The 20,531-nt window shown below is 56.4% G+C and overlaps 1 protein-coding gene across 3 annotated transcripts in view; it reads right to left on the bottom strand.

The window, feature by feature from the left end:
• STARD8 (StAR related lipid transfer domain containing 8) overlaps positions 1-20,021 on the bottom strand; it is a 29,532-nt gene extending 9,511 nt beyond the window's left edge. The window contains exons 1-2 of one of the 3 annotated variants that reach the window (XM_058813835.1): positions 19,882-20,021; positions 277-348 (exon numbers count right to left, since the gene is read on the bottom strand). Coding sequence is in view for 2 of the 3 variants with exons in the window: in XM_058813832.1 (XP_058669815.1) it covers positions 277-348; positions 1,824-1,932 (181 nt within the window). In the remaining variant the exon portion in view is untranslated. Of the gene's footprint in view, positions 1-276; positions 349-1,823; positions 1,994-8,423; positions 8,490-19,881 lie in introns of those variants that run through there. The other 2 variants (XM_058813834.1, XM_058813832.1) reach the window with 2 other exon arrangements.
• Positions 20,022-20,531: the final 510 nt, after the last annotated feature.

Here is a 20,531-nt window from a genome sequence, read left to right as displayed (position 1 = left end):
GGCTGCCCTTGGCCAAAGCAGCCGCCCCAGGATTCCTCAGAGCCCTGCCTGAAGGGGAAAAGTTCAGGAATGCAGGGAAGTCAACTGGCTGGTTCTCCGGGCCGTGGCCGAGGGCTCAAAGTGTAACAAACAATCATATAATCAGCGAGCAATCCCCTCTGTCCCCTCCTCTCCCTGGAGCTGTGGGCGCTGTCCCTGCAGCCCCCCTTGGAATCTGGCTGGGATGGAGGCCCTGGGCAGGCACAGAGCAGGGGCAGGGCAGGGGGCAGCTCTCACCTTCGTACAGCTGGGCATACTGGGGGAACCCTGCTGCCCGCAGCCAGTCACACGCTTCCTTGGCTTCAGCTTCTGTAAGAGAGCAAAGAACCAGCCTGAGCACCCTGCCAGCAGCAGCAACACCCTGAGAACACAGCTCACACCCCAGAGCCCTGACCCCGAGCCCATGCTCCATGTGCACAGAGCAGAGATGTGTGGCTTCAGAGCCAGTGCTCCTGGGCAGACACAGCTCAGCTGCAGCTCTCTGCCAGCACTGGGCAAAGAGCAGGAGGTGACAGTGATGCCACCTGAACAACAGGGCCACAAGATGCAGTTTTAACCTTCTGATGAAACGTTTTTTTTCTGAACTCTCCAAACCAAACACAGTTCTTGGCCAGGCAGAGGAGGAAGATCTTTCTTTGTAATCATCAGGTCAGAGCTCGTCAAAGCTCAGTGCTGATCACTTCTGCAAACATCCCTGAGCAAAGCTGCCAAAGAAACCCTTCCTCCCCACCTCCTTCCCACCACCCAGCCTTCCCCACCTCTCCTTTCAAGCTGGTGTTTGTCCCAGTCAGCACCAAATCCCTGGTGGGGTTCTTCACCCCTTGCCCAGCTGGTTCCCACCCCTCACACAGGGATCAGCCCTCGCCCAGATGAGCCCATTCAGCAGCCAGCAGCATTTCCTGGCAAATTCCTCCAGTTTAGAGAAACAGCCCAGAGCTCCTGCAGCCACAGCAAGGCATTGCCAAGAGTCAGCACCCATTGGCCCGATGACATTTCTGCTGCTGAGGGTGACAACATCTGACCTCAGGGGTAGAAAATGCCTTGGCAGCCTCAGGGGCTGATCTGTCCCTGCTGGAGGCACACAGTGGGCTGAGCCAGACCCACCCAGCACTGGAATACCCTGATTCCATCCCCATCCACCCACTGCCTCAGCCCAGAGCTCCTGGCTACACTTTGCATTCCCAATTCCAAACTTACAGAAGCAAAAAAAAAAAAAAAAAAAAAGCTCCAAATAAGCAGCTCAGTTCAGGACAGGACCAAGCCAAAGCCCTGGACCCAAATACTTGGCAAGTTTTGGGAAGAAGTTTTGGAATGAGCATCTGGATCCGGCTCCAAACCACACAGCTGTCATTAACCGTGCCATGAGTCCTGCCAAAACCCAGGGCTGACCCCTCCTGCCCCCAGCAGGGCTCTGACCCAGTAATCCCAGTGGAGAATTCAACCCCGGAGCTATCCTGGGTCAGCAGGTCCATGTGGAGCACCACATCCCTCCCAAAGAACCCAACACCCCACGGGGTGGGGGGCGCCCCATGGCTGCATCTCTCCATCAGGAGGACACCAAGCCTGGTGGTCCCTGGGAACGCTCCCTGGCCATGCCAGCTCTGGAAGCAGATCCCTCCCACACTCCTGCAGTAGGCAGGACTTCCCACAGACCCTGCCAAGGCACCTGCCAGGTCCCACTCCTGCCCAGCTCTGCTCCCAATGGGAATTCCATGGGGCCAATCCCAGCCAGCGACTGCATCTCTGTGTGCCCCAAGCCACGAGCAAAAGCAGCAATGTCCCACCTGTGCCATGGATGCTGCCCCAGGGATGGCTCTGGCGCAGGGCAGCAGGAGCAGGGCCCTGGCTGAGCTTACCCCTGCCCACAGCAGGGCTTAGCTGGTACCACAGCATGGCTGGGGCCACACCAGAGCCTGGGGATACCCAGTGTGACCACGGCCACCCCAGCCAGAGCCCAGGGCTGCAGCAGGATGCTCTCTCTGGGCAGGACTGGGCTCAGCCTCCCGTCACCGTGGTGGAAATGCAGAGTCAGAGCACGACATTTCCTTCCCTCCTCCACCCTCCCCACGCAGGGCTGGCGGGGGGCCAGGGCCCCAAACCTCCACCCCTCCTCTCCTCTCCTGTGCAGCAGCCAGCTCCCAGGCTCTGCCTGCTCTGGCAAGTCCTGCCTCCCCCCAGAGCCCCTCCAACATGGAGAATCCCCCTAGAGCAGGTGGATGTTTGACCAGCTCAGGCTGAGCCCTCCTGATGTTTCTGTGACAGGGTTTCTGTGACAGAAGTGCTGTCACAGAAAAGGTTTCCAAGTGTCCTGTCCCAGAGGGAGCCAGCAGCCAGCTTCCTCCCCTTCCCGCCCTTCCCATGGACGTGCTTTCCCAGGGAAGTGCAGGAAAGGCCAGGCAGGCAAACACTCCTGCTGTGGAATGCTGGGCACAGGGTCACCCATCCCAGCCCGGTTCCCAGCCCTCCCTGCCACCTCTCAGGAGCCTCACGGTCGGCCAGGATGATGGGACCTGAGCCCAGCACGCATCCCTGGCTGCAGCCTCCACTGGGAATGCAGCCTGAGCCCAGGGATTGCTGCACAGAGACTCAAGACCCTCCACCCTCCACCAAGCTCAGCCTGAGCCCCGAGCAGCAGTGACAGAAATGGGTCCCAAACATCCCCAGATGCCAGGATTCCCTGATGTCTAATGTGGGCTCATCAAGCACTACACCCACCCTCAGCAGGGCACAGAGGGTCTCCTTGCCTCCACTGGTCAGGAAATAATTTCCAGCTTATAGCAACACAATATCTTTGAGATCTGCGGTTTAAATGGTGCAGAAATCTTCCCACTCCAGCTGTATAGCAGGAAGAGCAGGCAGAGGGTACAGGCACAGTCCAAGCATCCCTGAGAAACAAAGGGGATAAATCCCACCAGCTTCCTGGCTGCAGGCAGGGAGGGCAGACCAGCAGCCCCATTATGGTTCATGCTCCAGAGGAAGGTCTCCATGAGAGATGAGCCCTCAGGAAATGCATAGACAATCCCATGGGGGAAACCAGCACCAACACCTTCAGTGGAAAAAGCTCCCAGTGGTGCACAATCCTGTGGGCCACCAGAGAATCCTCCCCCAGCAAAGCCCCTGCCCTTGTCCAGCAGCTGCTGAGGCTGGAAGGTGTTTCCCAAGGAAAAGGTTTCCACAGCAAGAGGCAGAGACTGTAACCCCAGTGCTACCATGGTCCATCAGAAACACCCTGAGTGGGTCCAATCCCCCCAGCCTGACCCCCCCCGCACTCCCAGGAAGGGGTAGAAATCACAAATGAAGGAAGAGAAGATGTTCCCATTGTTCCAGAAGAAAAGGATGAAAACCAACAGCAAAGTGGAGAAAAAAGGACAAAGTTCCCCAATCTCCTTCTTGCAGTGATTCCACTGTGGCATTTCCCTGGAGTAACCACTGGTGACTCCAGCAGGAATGGCTCCCGACTGTGGGTCTGATATTTCTATCTCAAGTTCTTTTGGTGCTCCATCCACCCCACTCCGGCCTGGAACAGGGAAAAAAGGGAAAAGCCCAGGACATTCTATAAAAGCTCTAAAACAAGCAACCTGGAACACTGGAGGCCAGCAGAATTACAGGCAGGAAAGCCACTTGCCAGAAGCCCAGCTCTGCACTTTCACTTTAACAATCAAAACTGACAAGAAGTCCCAGGCCAGGCTCTCAGCTTCCCACAGCAAGGTTCCAAATCCCCATGAAACGTCCCACACAGCCAATTAGCGTGTGAGGAGAAAACCCCACCACAAAATTGCTCACATGTGACCTCATGGAAAGCTGGAAGCAGCTGCCTGGCACTGCGGGGGAAGCTTCAGCCCCAGCAGCAAGGGGAGAAAATTGCTCTTTTTCCTTTCGTGTTGGTGTGATTTCTTTCCATCCCGCCTGAAAGTAAAACTGCCTACAATAGGGGCTTTCCTTCCTGGCTATAAGCAGAAGTTTCTTGCCTGCTTTTTACAGGAATGACAGAAAGTCCCAACTCCTCTCCTGAACCAGGGGGATGTGCCTTCACTGCTTGAGAACATGAGGAGCTGGAGCAGGTGTCCCATGGGAAAGGTGAATCCCACCAGGGAGAGAGGGACTGACTCTGCCTGGAGAAATCAGAGCTGCCTTCCTGAGCAGGCCATCTCTCCCACAGATGCCAAGGGCCAACCCCAGACCCTCCCAGGGGGGTTTGGAGGAAGCCTCCATGGTTCCACAGCTGGAACTCAGTGCCCACCCAGCTGGGCTCTTGGGGCAGGGGGCTCACAGAGCTCCACACAGCCACGGGCACCCCCTGCTTCCAGCTCCACTCAGCAGAGGGCAGAGATGTTGGAGCTGCCAGCACAGACATGGACAGGGCACATGGGCAGGAATGAGGAATGCTCTTGGATGCCCTCCCAGACACGGTGTGTTTCCATAATTAACCTTCACACAGTAAATGGGTCCCACAAGCTTTGGGAACTGCTCCTTGCTATGTCACCAATCGGGAATTGCTCAAATGCCTCCTGCACCTCCAGCCCTGAAATGTCTGCCCCAAGGGCATTGCTGCCTGGGGATGGCACCTGGCAAGGGGGATGGCAGCAGAGCCCTGTGCCACCCCCAGACAGCTGCTGGGAACATGAACACGAGGGACATTCAGGGGTAAAAATGATCCTAGAGGCTGTATGGGAATTGCTGGATGGTGTCTGTGAGTACTGGCTGGTACAACCCACACAGGAACCCCTCCAGCCACCACAGGGCAGGAAGACTGTGGCTGTTGGGTGTCTGGATCAGATCTGGATCACAATCCCTGCAGGCTGGGCACAGAGAACCCCCAGCAGCACCATCAGAGCCCCCCAGAGCTCTCCCCCACCTTATCTCTGCCCACTCATCCCTCCACTGGGCTCCAGGGCTGTGTGTGACCACCCTTATCAGCTGAATGTGGTAGCTCTCATTTCCTCCCCTCAAACGAACCCAACAGCAGCCTCAGGTCTGGTTTATTCAGCCCTCCACACCCACAGAGTGCAGAGCTTTGTGCTGCACCACGCAGGAACGTGGGCACCAGGAAACCGAGGTGAGGCTGCAGCACCCGTCCACACAAAAGGAGGCACCTGGGAGAGGGGCCCAACCTGCTCAGAGAACACCTCTGCTTCCTCAAACAACACCCACAACAACCTAAATTCAGGTTTGCAGCCAGTGCTGTTCTTAATAGAGATGAGAAGGAAGCACTGAAGCAGACGTTAGCCACAAGAAATGACATGTAGGATTATGGAATCATGGAATGGTTTAAGATGGGAAAGCTTTCAGATCATTGAGTCCAGCACTGCCAAGGCCAAGCTTTAAGCCAAGCCAAGCCCCTTCTTCACACCAAAACAGACCCCACAGGGCAGGGCTGAACATGGGATGCACAGAAGGACTGAGTGCTGTGGGATGTGCCATCTGATGGACGCTGGCAGCAGGACACGGTGGGCTGGCAGAGACCAAGTCAGTGTCCCCTGGCACTGCTGTGATGGCTGCGGGAGTGTCCTACAGCACATTACAGACTCCTGCTCCTCCAGGAAGCTTCTCAAAGTCTTGCAGCCCCTTGAGCCTGCAGAACACCTCCTCCCAGCAGCTCCAGAGCACTCGGGAGCAGGAGCTCTGCAGCAGCTCAGGGCTGCACGTCCCACTACTCAGACTGCAGCTGCAGAGCAGATGTCTGGGGGCTACAAGGGATGGAAAAAGAGAGGAACAGAAACAAAGGGCCAGGAAGGTGAGGACCCTGATCCGTCCTTGCCTCCCCCACCTGCATTTCTGCAGCTGCTCTGAGCCCAGAGGAACAACAGAGAGGGCAGGACTGCCCCACTGTGCTGGGAGCACACAGCAGCAGCCCCCATGTGTGAGAGCAAGCCCAGCATGGAGGGAACCTGGGGTTCCATCTCTGAAAGGGCAAAGCAAGCTCAGACCAGAGAGAATCTCTGTCTCCAGCCCACCCTGTGCAGGTCTATCAGTGCCAGCACAGCCACCAGCCACCTCTGTCGGATCCAGGCTTGGGGTGAAGTTTCTTCCTTCTCTTTGGTGTTTGCTGAAGCCAGAAAGAAAAATCCAGAAGATAATCCCAGAATAGTTTGGGTTGGAAGGAACCTTGGAGATTATCTCATTCTGGCCCTCTGCCATGGGCAGGGACACCTTCTACAACCCCAGGTTGCTCCAAGCCCCCTCCAACCTGGCCTAGAACAGTCATGAGACATCCACAAGGAGCCAGATGAGAACAGCTACTCGGATGCTGAAGGGAATCAATCTGTCTTGCCCATCCTGTAGTCCACCCTTTCTGAAATTGCTCTGTTTTCCTGTTGGCCATCCCAGGGACCTCACACGCCCTTTGTTTGGACAAGCGGACGCCGTCGCTCTGAGGGCAGCCAGCAGTGCTGGAACTTTGGCATCCATCACCCACCACAGGTACCAGCCAGGCTGCACCTCCCAGTGAGGAGCCATCACATCTCACTTTTCTTTACACGGACAACAGCAAAAGTTTTCCAGTTTTCACCATCTGGAAGAGCGTTAAACCAGCACGGACTGAGGTCAATGTCCCGAGTACTGCACGAGACCCAACCCCAGCCACCACCAAAGGCCAAGGAAGGCCAAGCCAAAGGAAAACACCAACAGTTCTGCTAAAAAAACAGAACCAGCAGCAGCTCTGGCTCTGCAGGGAGCTCCAATCACCCATTGGAGCATTGGTATCTCCCATGGATGTGACCTGCTGCAGCTGCTCTCCTGCTTCCCACGCCGAGGAACAACCTCCAGCTCCTGCTGCTAAATCCAGGCAGTGAAGAACAGTTATTTCCTTAATACACGAGGTAATGCCCTCCTACTTTTATGCATTTATTTAGCATAAACACATGTGTTACCAGAGGAACCCATGGAGCAGAATTCCCTTGTGGTCCTGCTGCAGCTTTTTCCATGTTGTACAGGATCACAAACCCACCCCGTTGATGGCTGAAGAATGCTCAGGCTGCAGCAGCTTTGGTGGGAGCCCTACCTGTCCCCAGGGACAGGGAGCCCAAACCACAGCTGTCACACCCAGCCAGTGGCCACTGCCACAGCCCTGGCATGGCCACGAGCCCTTGCACGAAGGAACAGGCACTGAATCCCCAGCAGAGGCATAAATGGTTACTTTAGGGCTCTCTTCTCCTCTTTTGCAATACAAAAATAACCCCAAATCAAGTATTTCCTAGCTCAGCACAAGATCCTTCCTCCTTCCCCACCAGACTCAGCTTTTGTTTATCAACTGGTCCCTGCTGCCCAGGGGAAGTACAGGTGCCTGCATGTGCTCCTTGCTAAACTCCTGAAATCCCAGAAATATCTGCAAAATTCAGGAGTTTAACCCCAAGGAGTCCTGGATGTGCAGCTGAGCACAAGATCCCCCTCAGCTCATGGGGTGCAGGCTCAGAACCCCTGTTCATGCAGGGATCCCTCCAGGCACACCAAGGCATAACCCAAACTCCAAAAATGCAGCCAAGGGACATTTCTCAGGGGGACACAGGTCTGTGTGCCCAGGGGAAGGACTGCCACCAGCTCACAGGTCTGTGTGCCCAGGGGAAGGACTGCCACCAGCTCACAGGTCTGTGTGCCATGTGAAAGGACTGTCACCAGCCTACAGCTCTCTCCCATCAGGACCCCCTTCTGCTGCACCCCACACCCACAGGCACCGCTTGGGGTATTTCCACCTCCACCCACAGCTCCAAACCCTGTTATTTTATCATTCCTTCTTCGGAAAACTGCTTTTAAATCAGTGAATTGGTGTCAGCAGGTGATGCCACACCCCAGAGCATGGCTGGCACCAGCACCATCGCACCCCTGGCCATGCCTGCCAGGGCCGGGGGGGTTCAGGCTCACACCAAAGGATTTTGGCTCAGGAAACCACCGGAGATCAGGAGGAGCTGGCACGCAGCGCTCCCACCGGCTTGGCTGGCTCTGGCAGAAATAAACCCAAATATTCCCGGGGCTGCAGCTCCAGTGAGGAGCAGAGCCGGTGAGGAGAAGCTGCTCGCGGTGTGACAGATGCCAGCCCTGCTCTGTCACCGCCACCGCCGCTCGCATCCCCGATCCCAGCAGGGTACAGGGCTCCTGCACGTCCCCGCTCCGGGCACGGCAAAAAAGGTGAAGGAAATTCTGGTTTTCGAGAAAAGATTAAAAAAATAAAAACCTCCCCAACCATTTTAACAACAACACAAGCGACACCTCTGAACCCTGCGCTCGCCCCCGCTGTGTAAAAGCCGGAGCAAACCGCCCTGCTGCACAGGAAACGCTGCTTCCAAGAAATCTCTAACAAGAAAAAAAGGTCATTTTAGAGCCTTTCCCACCTCCCCCGAGAGCGTTCGCTGCCTGGAGCCTCCCAATCCAAATACAGAGCCGGGACTCACCATGGCAGGAGCTGTTAATCCCGGCTTTGTTCATTGGAACCCGTGGATAAAACGCAGAAAAAAATATCAGCATGACCCCCCCCCCCCTCCCCCAGCCTCCTTCACGCCCTCCTCGGCCACCCAGCGCTGTCCAGCGGCGGCTGGAAGGTCTCTGATTCCATGGCAGAGCTGCTGTGCCGAGCCGAGCCGAGCCGAGCCGAGCCGAGCCGAGCCGTGTCCCCGGCAGACAGGACATCCCGGCCCCGCAGGGCTCAGCGCCACGGCGGGGGCGGGAGCGCCGGGAGGGCTCCATCCGGTCCCGCTCCCAGCCCCGCCGTCCTGCCCGGCCCGGCACGGCACCGTCCGGCACAGCTCGGCACCCCGGGGCCGCCAGCTGAGCCGCAGCTTCCCGTGCCAAGCCGAGAAATAAAGGGTTAAGGGCAAAGCGTCCCGCACGGTGCCGGCTGCAGGCGCTGGGAGAGGGGCTGGTGCAGATTCTGTCCTGTCTGGACACCCCAAAACTCCCTCTCATCATCAGACTGGCCACCCTCATCATCACCAAACCAGAGCCGTGAGCCACAGCTGAGGCTCCTCTCAGCAGGTTCTGTGTGCCAGGGATGAGAAAACTGACAGCCAAGGCTGGGTCTTCATAAATTTCATCATCATAAATTTCCCAGTCCCTCAAGGTATCAAAGATGACAAAAAGCTCAAAAAGATGGTTCAAGGACAAGAATAGCAGTTCTTGAGTTCTTTGCAATGTGAGATAGCCAGATTAAATCACCCAATTCCGTACAAAATTCCAGTTTGTGCTGAGCCCAGTGTGCTCCACCTGCCCTGGGAATGTTTCTTGTCCACGCAGCAGGAATCTGCTCACCTCTCAGCCCAAAGAAGAGGGGTCAGCACGGTCCAAACAACAAGCTGTGGCTGACACAGGATTAGTCTCTGTAGTGAAAACCACATTCCCTGTGCCTGCACTTCCCAAACCAGAGCTTTGGCATAAAATCATTCCCAGAATGAGCTGAGCATCAGCTCACCTTGCTTCTGATTCCTGGTGAGAAACACCATAGGTCTCTCATCCCTACACAGGGATACAGCAGTGGGAAGCATCCCACCCGCCCTCAGCTCACACCTGGCAGGTCAGACCCTGCAGACCCAGACCTTGCCATCCTCACAGGCTGTGACAATGATGGAAGCTCAGGTGACAGGCCCAATTCATCCCAAAAACATGGGGGTAGAGAAACCTGCAGAGAGGGGTGGAAACACACCAGGGACATCAGGTTTAGGGGGGTCACTCAGTCAAACAGGAGCACCTGATCTCTTTCTTCATCTCCCAACTGGAAGGAGATGATGTTGGGGCTGGAGTTGAAGGTAAAGGCTTCCCGTTCTTTATGGAGCTAGCAGGAGGTGCCAGAACAGCAGGACAAAAGCATTTTGAAGAAGTCTTAAAGCATGTCACAGTTTTCCAAAGAGATGAAGGAAAATTTCAAAAAAATACAGAACTCTCCTTGCCAGGAATGTGGGGAATGTCAGGGAATATTATAAAACAGGATGAAAAACCTGGCCTCAAGCAATATTAGAGACTCTTACGCTGGTCTTGAGGATAATTCATAGGAATGGCAGAGTCAGCTCACATGGTCCCATCCATCTGCCTCCCACCAGAGAATTCAGCACAGCCAGGTCTGCCTGTGCCCCTTCCCACCCTGCCCAAGCCCACCCTGCACCTGAGCATAGACCAAAATGGGGTCCTTTATGTAAAAAACAGCATTTCTGAGGAGCCAAGGCAAGCAAAGCCTTGTGGGACACAGAGGAGAGCCATGGATCAGGAGGGATCCCAGGATGCACAAAGGGATCTGGGCTGCTCTGTGGCTAAAAACAACCCCAAATCCAAGATCTTTGCTGTAAGTCAGGAGGAACACTTCCCAGACATGGTTCAAACAGCTCCTCTTCATTTTGGTTAATTAATCAAGCAGTTCCCATCCTTCTGAGGGATTTCCAGGCACAGGAGCTCACACCCTGGCACAGCCATTCCGGCTCATGGGAAGTTATGACGCCGAGCACACCGGAGCCACAGTGGTGGCTGCCAGCAGCAGGGTCAGGAGCAGAGGAACAGCTCCTGGGGTCAGGAGAAGGAGAAGCCCAGGGGTCAGCAGGCAGCAGGAAGCCCCAATTCCACACATCAACCACTTGCAGTAAGAAGTAGAGGCCAGTTACTGGCAGAGCAGCGCCTTTGGCAGGAACGGGCATGTTTGTTCCAGCTTCCCTTCCATGTGAAAGCCCCTCTGTAAGGAAAAGATTTGTCACAGCAAGGCCCACTTGGGGTTTTTTGTCTGGGCCTGACTGCACAACGGCCTCGCTGGTGCTCACAGCTGGGCATGGTGAGGATGGGGCTGCTCGTGGGGCACAGATCCCCTCCTGATGGTGGGCTGACGCCAGGGCTGGCAAAGGCTCCAGCCTGTTCACAGCTTCCCAGGGGTGATACTAAGAGCACTTTGGCCTCAAGACAGTCATTCTGGAATAGCCACTGCTTTCACATAGGGAGGAACCTCCCCAGCCAAACCCCCACCACAGCAGCTGTGCATGGCAGGGGAGCCATCCCCAGCAGGCAGGGCTGTGTCCTTCAGAACACTCTAAAATGCTCATCTTTCCCCAAGCCAGCATTCCTCTCCACTCCCAGCAGTGTGCAGCAGTTGCCCCACTGGTGTTTCTGAGGAAGGCTTTGCCTCAGCGAAGCTCTCCCCCAGTGCTGCTGGCTGATGTGTTTGTGGTCAATCAATCAGCTCAAAACCCTTCTAGAACTTTATCCATCTAATTTTATGACTAATTTTTGACTCAAATGCGAGTTTTCAGAAGGGGCCCAAATCCCCAGCACACCTCAGCATCTCTGAGGACGAGCAGCACCTGCCCCCAGCCCCATCCAGGACACCTTGTGCCTTGATTTGCCCAAAATCCCAGTCCCAGAGCCCGGACGTGTGGCTGCTCACCCAGCAGTGCCTCTCTGAGCCACGGCCATGCACACAAGGCCAGCCACGCTTCAGTGCCCTGCCTGGCATGTGACAGGTGACACCGGGCCGTGACCGCCGCTCGCAAGGACGCGCCGCTCTTCCCGCCGGCTGCTCACCCAGTGCTTCATTCCCACCTGCCCACGCACTGTGGGGTGGCACAGGGTCCCTGCAGCCTGAGAGCACCAGCAGGGCTGCAGGAGCTGGTCTTGGCTCTCCTGGGTCTCCAGAGCATTCCCACAGAGAGGTGGGATATGGTATCTCCTCCCCCTTCCACTGCAGAACACCATCCCCACCCAGGAGCTCGGCAGAGCTGGGGATGAGCTGAAGGGGAGCAGTGCTGGAACAACAGGGAAAGCACTGGCAAAGCCACCAGTGCATCACTCCGTGCCACGATGGGCTGAGGAGCCTGGCCAAGAAACACAAATGCTCAATAATCCATGGAACCCAGTCCTTCACATGCTGCCAGGAGCCCCTCATAGCTCAGTCCCTGCTCAAGGAGCACCATGAGAGCAGGTGAATCCCAGGTGAAGCAGCTGGGCAGGTGAGTGGCTCTGCCAGCACAGCCAGAGAACAGCCCAGGAGCAGCCAAGACATCTGTGGGTGCTGGCAGCAAGGACAGAATGGGATCTCTGAGGATTTGAGTTCCATCTCAAGCCAGCACTGAGCACTCAGGGGGATGTGGCCCTGCCAAGACAGATGTTCTTAACTCACAAAGTTTCCTTCTGTCCTTAGAGACCACTGATAAAATATCAGTGAACCTTATCAAACGCCAGTCATTGAGACTGCAGACCTTGCTATCTCTGTCGTCTCCAACTGCTATGGCCAAAGGAACAGAGACACAAGACTCAGGACCCTGCCTGGGGGACCCCAGCCCAACCCTCAGAGCAAAAACTGACACCCAAAGCAGGGAGGGAGCAGGGGCTGAGGTGGGGGAGGCCACAAAGTGACTTTGCTTTGCTGAGAAGGGCAGGAAGGAAAAGCGTCAACCTGCGAGCTCAGCCAAGGGTCCAGCACTGCTTCCTGCCACGGTTCTGCAGAGAACCTCATTAATGAGCCAACAGCTGCAGCTCCCCAGCCCCTAACAGTGTTCACAGAAACAAAAAATTAATTAAAAAACAATCCCTGCTGCTCGAGCAGGTGGGAAGGCTGTGAGAGCAGGAGAAGAGAGGCAGCCTCACAAGCGTGGCTGCAGCACGGCAGCCGTGCCCGAGCTCCAGGGACAGCGTGATCCCCGCCGGCCTTCCTCAGTCAGAGGAAGAGCTTTGGGCACACCCAGCTCCTCTCAAAGCAGCTCTGCCAGTGGGGAAGGACATCCACCCAAAACTCACCAGGTCCCAGCCTGTTCCTGCTGCACCTCCCTGTGCCCGGGATCCTGCGGTAGCCAGAGCTGGCTGGAGCTGCAGGACACGCACCCAAGGTCAGGCTGGCAGTGCCCAGGGGGAATATGGGCACAAAACTGCAGCTCACCAGCAAATCTGACTGTGAGCACTGCTTCAGTCACAGAGAACCACAGGGATCACAGAATCATTGACTAAAGGATGGTTTAGTTTGGAAGGGACCTTTCAGCTCATCCAGTTCCAACCCCTGCCACAGGCAGGGCCACCTTCCACCAGACCAGGTTGCTCCAAACTTCATCCAGCCTGGCCTTGGACACTTCCAGGGACGGGGCAGCCACATCTTCTCTGGGCAACCTGTGCTGCCAGGGCCTCAGTACTCTCACAGGAAAGAATTTCTTCCCAGTGCCTCAGCAGCACCTGAGGGTCACCTCTGAACCCTCTCTTTGCATTTAAACACTAAAAAAATAATCAAAAAATTAAATTAAAAATGTGTGCTGCTTCTTTTGTGCTGGGAATTGTCCTCACCACACCAACCAGCACTACCTCTTTTATTTACCCCCTCTTCCCTGCCTCCTGCCATGCACACACCATCCATCCGTGCCACCCCTGTGCCTGGCCCAGCACACAAGGACCCCAGCTTGCAGGTGATGTTTGCAGCCAACCAAACCAGCACCCTGCCAACTCCCTGCCTTTAACCTGAGGCAGCCCCAGGTGCTTTCAGAGCACCAGTGCTCCCAGCCCAGCCCTGGGACCACCACTCCTGTGGCTGCTGGAGCAGAGCGACACCCCAGCGCTGTGGGGCCGGGAGCCAAGGCAAAACAATGGGAGCCATTTACAGGGCAGGAAGCTGCATCTGCTGCATGAAACGCTATCTTCAAACAAGACGTGTTTGGATAACTCCAGTTTCATAACTCGCCTCTTCCGATGTTAGGAAATCACGGTAATAAAAGGAAAACAAAATGGGGGAGAAGAAAATTGGCACGGGGAACACTGGGGGGCAGCTCAAGCCTGGGGGAGCCCAGCCTGGGGCATCGGGGTCCGGCTGCAGCCCCTGGCCCAGGATCTGACCAAATATCCTCAGGGAAAGAGTTAAATCTGCACTACCCACCCCAGGGGCACAGGGAATGCTCATGATCTGCTGCATTTCCACCTTGGCTTCTTGGACTTTTCAGTGGCAATCAAAGCCATCCTGGGGGAGGGAAGACACCAATGACAGGATAACGGGGTTCAGCAGCTCTTATCTTCATCATCTTAAAGATAATGGAAGGGATGGCATGAAAGCAGCCTCAAGGGTGCCAGCTCAGGCTCAGCACAGTGGCAGCAGCACTGCCAGGGCACAGGGGACCCTGCAGGACCCTGCTCTCACCCTGCAGTGACAGGAGGAACCCTGCAGGACCCTGCTCTCACCCTGCAGTGACAGGAGGAACCCTGCAGGACCCTGCTCTCACCCTGCAGTGACAGGAGGGACCCTGCAGGACCCTGCTCTCACCCTGCAGTGACAGGAGGGACCCTGCAGGACCCTGCTGTGACAGCCAGCCCAGCCAGCACCTCCCGCAGCTGCCACCTCCACAATTGGGGACAAGGAGCCAAAGCTGAGGTCACCCAGCTCGGCTGCAGACCCTCCCCAGCACCCACCTCCTCTCCCCACCCTCCCCAGGCCAAATATAAATTTGCTTACAGGAAATGCCTTAAAGAAAAGGCACCTCCCTGCATCCCGAAGAATGCCCAGAAAATAAACTGTCTCTGGACAAGAAGGAAATGGCTTTTTTTTTTTTTTTTTTTAATCACATTGCAAAGCAGCTTTATTAACCCCTTCAGTCCCTGCTGCAAATGTTCCCTGTGTGCCTCAGGGAATCTCAAGGTGTCTGGAGTTTGCATTGGTGATGTGAGAAGAGCCTATCTGTGGCATTGCCAGATCCTGAAAAAAATGGCACAAAACCCAAAATCCAAACATAAACTCTGCCTGGCAAGGAAAGTATGAGATCCCCAAAAGGGCTCATAGCTGGGGACCCACTCTTGAGTTCACAAAAGCTCTGGCCCCATTCCCAGAGGCACTGGGCAGAACTCATCCAGCTGTTGGCATTGCTGGAGGCCCTGCACTGCACCAGGGGCTGCAGCTGTGCCCCCCTCCCCAGCCAGACCCTTTCCACAGGGGCCCTGAGTGGGCTGTGTGAGGGTCCCTCAGGGGCTGTGCTGGGATCTCCAGCAGATGGAACCGTGGCTCCTGAGCCTGCTGTGGAGGGCAGGGATGGGGTACCCGGGCCCCTGCAGCCCCCCCAGCCCCCTGCCAGCCCTGCAGCTGCTGCAGCCCAGCAGGGACACACGTGGGGGCTTAGGAAGCACAAATGCTGCCTTCACACCAACCTCCTGACATAAGGCACAAGAAAGCAGAAAGAGAAGAAATGCAGGAAATGCAGGAGGTGGAGAAGCAGCTGCCTCCAGCAGTCAGTCAAGGACAGAGCAAAGCCAAGAGCAGAGAGCAGAGAGCTCGCTCTCCTGGACCCTCCAGCACGGGACAGCACAATAAATAAAACAATAAATAAGCTCAGTGCCAGGATCTGGCAGTGTTCCCGTGCACTCACAGGTCACAGCCACAGAGAGGGTGATCCCATTCTCTCTGTACAGCAGAGGACACCAAAGCAAGGCCAAGGGCACAGCACTCTCTGTGTCCCCAGCCCCCTGAATATCCTCTTAATAAGCAGGCACTTGGTGCTTTCAGCCCCAGAGTGGTTTGATCCAGCTCAGCTGCTGCTGCAGAACGCCTCCATGCCTGCTGGGGTTGGGAATTTCTCAGCAGAGCTGGAAGAGCTGTGGAGGTGTGAGGCCAGGCATGGGGATGGGAAAGGGAAGCGTGGGGTCAGCTGCCACTTGGCTGGGAAACAAATTTCTGTCCAGAGAGCAGCCAGGGCTCAGGGTTCAGCAGGAGAGAGATCACCTGAGTGGAAAAGAGAGGCAATCTCTGCCTTGTACCTGATTTAGCACTTTGTGTATGTCCATTATTTTTATCTGTGGGAGAACATCCGACATCCTTGCTGCTCCCAAGCCAGCAGCACCACGGCTCCCAGGACTTCACAGCAGGAGAACTCACCCAGCCACAGTCCCTGTGTGCCCCCAGTGTGTCTGTCCCCAGGAGGATCGTGCCAGTGGCTCTCTCCATGCAAAGCCATCCTGGGATTTGCTCAGGAAGGTGTCTGGAGGCCATGGGGCAACCCTCTGTCTGGAAAAGCAAAGCTGGAGCACCAGCCCTGGCTCAGACATCCTGCTCTTGCCCAATGACAGTGATGAAACGAGGTCAGGTGCCCTCTGCGTCACTGCTGTGGGCACTGTCCTGCAGCCTTGTGACCCTCCTGGCCAGAGGCAGTTCCAGTTTCAGCAGGAGCAGCAGGGCCAGCAGCCAACCCTCTGAAACCCCACAGAGCAAACCCCACCTGCAGCCTCAGAGCCAGCCCTGCTCCAGCCCAGCCTTCAGCACTGCCAGCAGAGCCTCGTCCTCTCCACTCCTTTTCCTTTTTTCTTCCTTTTCCCTTTAAATGCCAGCTTTCTTGTGCTCTCCCCCTGCATCTGCAGGGCAGGAGATCCCCCAGCTCACCCAGACTGGGCACACAGGACCCCTCAGGTTCAGCACAAGCCACCAGCTCCTGCTCTCACTTAAGCAATGGGACCAAGCCTTGGCTGCAGCACCCATGGAAATCCAGATGTTCATCCCAGGACCACGCCAGATGTTCCAGGGCTCATCCTGACCACCCCACCAGCCTGTCTGCCCTGCAGACCCCCAGGCTTTGACACTGCAGCCCTGCTGGGATTGAACATGCCTCGAGTACAGTGGGATAGGAAGTGGCTGAGCCCTGGGGAGGGTCCCCGAGCTGCTGAAGCTGTTCCAGCCCTGCCGTTAACGTTTGCTCTGCCGGGAACTGGCACGGGTGACAAGTGCCCCGTGCTGATAAGGGTTCTGCAAACAGCCATGCCAGTGCCCACGTGGCACAGGGACCTGTCAATGATTAACCCAGCAGCTGCAGGGGGCAGCAGCAGGCTGGGGACACGGCCACCCATGGGTGTCACAGCACCCAGAGGCATGGGGACCCACTGAAAGCCACATCCTGTGGGATCAGGGTCACATCTGCATCATCAGGGAGAGGATGACGAGCCTGGAATGGGCAGCACAGCTCCACACCAACAATGCTCCTCCTGCAGGACATGCAGGTAACACACCCAATGAACAGAAGGCAAACAGATAACAAAAATCCAGAAGAGCACCAAAAAAGCACCAAAAAAGCATCCTCTTACTGGAAATGTAGGGACAGGCCCTGTCTCTTTAAATCCCCAGCAGCCTGGAAAGGTTCCCATGTTGCCGAGGTGCCTCTGCAAATGGCAGGAGCCAAAGGGCCAGAGCAGCTCAATCATTAACCTGCTGAGACCCCCGGCCTCGCTGGAATGTGCCAGTCCCCTCCAGAGCTCTGCTCCAAGTTCACAGCAGCTCCTCTGCCCTGGCCACCAGCCCTGGAGGCTCCAGCCACTTTCCAGCACAGCTTTCCTCCAGGGCTAACCCCCCAGACACCTCTGTCACACGTCCCAGCAGGGCTAGAACACCACGTGCAAGAAGGGAAGTTGAGAAATAAGAAATCCCAAGTTCTGGGGAGATGTTCCCATGCTAAGCAAACTTGTGACATGGTTTTGGGAACTGTAACTCCCTGTGGCTCCTCTTGCCTTGGAGTACCATTGCTGCTGCAGCAGGACCAGCATGGGCACAGCATGGGATGGGAAGAGTGGCAGAGCAACAGCATCTCAGTTTTTACAGCCCCCATGCCGCTTCTAAAGCTTTTTACATGCACAAAACCAGCTCAGCTTTCATGCCTGGGCTCTGGTAATCCTTGTCACCAAATCCAAAGGGCAGAAGGGATGGAGTAACATCTCTGCTATGGGGCTGGGGGGAGGAAAGGAGACCCCTGTGTTAAGGGATGCTCTGACCCCTGGTCCCACCACACCACAGGACCCCCAGCTACCCATGAATCAGGGCCACAGTGACCACTCCTGAGGCATTCCCTTCCCCACAGACCCTGCCTGAATTTGGGGATTAAACTCCCACAGACACCAAATGCAGAAGCCTTTCCAAAGCCACACTGAGGGAAAATCCCAAACCCCTGCAATAGGCAAACTATCTCAGTCTTTACATGGGGTGATCACTTAAAGGAAGGAGACTTTGTTCTTCTCTCTACTGGCAGTGATTTACCCTCAGCACTGCCTGCACCCTTCAGTGCCAGCCAACTTCCAGGCTTGGTCCTCCTGCCCAAAGTCACGCAGCAGCCTCAGCATGCCCTCGGGGAAAGGGTGACCTTTCATTCTCCCACTCACTTCAATTGACTTTGAGAACCTTCAAATCTTTTTGAAATTAGTACAAAACCAAAGGGAAGTACTGACGTGCCCTTGGGCACAACCACATTTTGTTCTCTTACGAAACTGAAGCGCTGGCAGCCTGTCCTGAGCACACACTGGGGTTTGGGCACTGCAGGCGATTCAGACGAGGAATTCTCAACGGAAGCACGGCTGGATTTATGCTCTCAGTCTTTTATCAGAAAAATATTTCTTGGAGGAAGTGCGAGCACATGGCAGGAACGTGAGCTGCTCCTCAGAAGGAGCTTGGATACCTGCTCTGTGCTGGAACTTTGTGTTTTGCCACACACAGAAAATACTGACAAGCTGTCAGGATAAGGGTGGGAGCTGATTTTCCCCCTGCAAGAATGGAGGTAGACTGATGGGATGTGAGCTGATCTGTGGCCCCTGCTCCTGTTGAGCAGCAAGGGGTGGCTGCACAGCACCTCCTCAGCTGGGCTTTGGTGAGAGTGCAAACAGAAAAAGGCACAGCCATTGATAACAGTTCACGTATGCAACTGGAAAAGAGTGTGGATTTCTGCCAAAAATTCACGATATGCACTCCAACACCCAGGGACTGTACAAAGGTCTTTAAGTATAAGAGGCTCTGCTGCCCTCGGCACACAGAGCACTTCAGAACACAAACCACAAATCCAAACACACAAAGAGCCGGTGTTTGAGCTCGGCACATCAAAGAGCCCCTGAGGAAGCAGCCTCTCACCTTGGCAGCACTCTTCCCCAGAGCACTGCTGGGTCACAGTGTGACAAATGACACAGGCACAGCAAATCCACCCCTCCCTACCAATGACAAAGGGTAGGGAACCTGCTGCAAACGTGCCCAGGGCACTGAAGGCCAGGACATAGAGCCCAGCCTCCCCCACTGCAGGGAGAGGGGCTGATCTGGAGTCCCCTGACAGATGGCAAATCCGTGCTTTCCCAGCCACCAGGCTACCTGCACTAATCCCAGCTAGGGGAGGTGAGGAGGAGCCCTGGGGAAAGGCAGGTGGCCAAACCCCCATCCCTGCTGAGCCCTGCCAGCCATGTGCGGGTCAGCACGGCTGAGCCGAATTGAATGTGCCGAACCCAAACCGGCCGATCCAGAGGCAGATTCTCACCCAGATTCTTGCCCCACACATGGCCGTGACTCAGCCCAGAGGACAGAGGGGGATCCAGTTTCAGCACGAGGCCGTCAGGAGCTGCATGCCAGCTCCAAGCTCCTCATCCTCCCCGCCTGCAGCACAGCCACCTCCTCCAGGAACCGAGTCCGGCCCAGCACGGACACCGGTACCAGAGCGTGCCCATCCCGCCGGGGGCATCCCGGTGCTGCTGGAGCCACAGGTGAACCACAGAATCTCATCTGGGTTAGAAAACCCACTGTGACTACCGAGCCCAGCACTGCCAAGCCACCACTAACCCACGTCCCCAAGTGCCACAGCCACACAGTTGTTAAACCCCTCCAGGGACAGTGACTCCACCACTGCCTCGGGCAGCCTGTGCCACGGCTGGACAGTCCTTTCAGAGAAAAAATTGTTCCTAATATCCAACCAAACTTTCCGTGGCACAACTTGAGGCCACTGTATCTCAACATCACCGCCTGTCGACTCACTCCACGACACACAGAGCTGGAAGTGATTTCAGGAAGGGATTCTGCCACGCTTGTGCAACAATCGGAGCACAGCCCAAAGACAGCAGATTGCTGGGTGCTTTCCCCCAGAATCCACCTCCTCCTCCTCCTCCTCTGCACTGACCCCCATCCCCACGTTCCCCATTTACCTTGTGGCTGTGCCCCGTCCGGCGCTCTCGGGGGACCTGTCGAGGGATGGGGAGGACGGAGGGCTCTGGGGGAGATGGGGGGCGCAGGGGGGACCCGGTGACCGGGCCCGGCAGTGCCAGCCGGCGCTCCGGCTGTTGTCGGTGTGAGCGGCAGGTGCGGGGCTGTGCCACGGGACAGCCCGGGATCCGCCTCCACATCCCCGGGATCCGCCTCCCCATCCCCGGGATCCGGCCCCCATCCCCTGCACCGCCCGCCCCGGGACCGCCCCGTGCCCGCAGCCCCGGCCCCGGGCTGGAGCGGCGGGGGCTCCTCGGTGCCGCATCGGGGAAGGCGGAAATGGAGATGGAACCTGGAACCCCTCTGCCAGGGAGCCAGGCAGGGAGAGCTGGCAGTGTTCATCTGGAGGAGGCTCCAGGGAGACCTTAGAGACCATTCCACTGCTTAAGGGGCTCCAGGAGAGCTTGGGACAAGGGATCGAGGGACAGAACAAGGGGGAATGGCTTCTCACTGAAAAAGAGAAGGGTTAGGTGGGGTGAAATTCTTTCCTGTGAGGGTGGGGAGGCCCTCAGAAGAAGCTGCGGCTGCTCCATCCCTGGAAGTGTCCAAGGCCAGGCTGGACAGGGCTTGGAGCAATGGGATAATGGAAAGT

Source organism: Ammospiza caudacuta, chromosome 14, assembly GCF_027887145.1.
Source record: "Ammospiza caudacuta isolate bAmmCau1 chromosome 14, bAmmCau1.pri, whole genome shotgun sequence".
NCBI classification, from domain to species: Eukaryota; Metazoa; Chordata; class Aves; order Passeriformes; family Passerellidae; genus Ammospiza; species Ammospiza caudacuta.
This window is presented reverse-complemented; position numbering and strand designations above follow the sequence as displayed.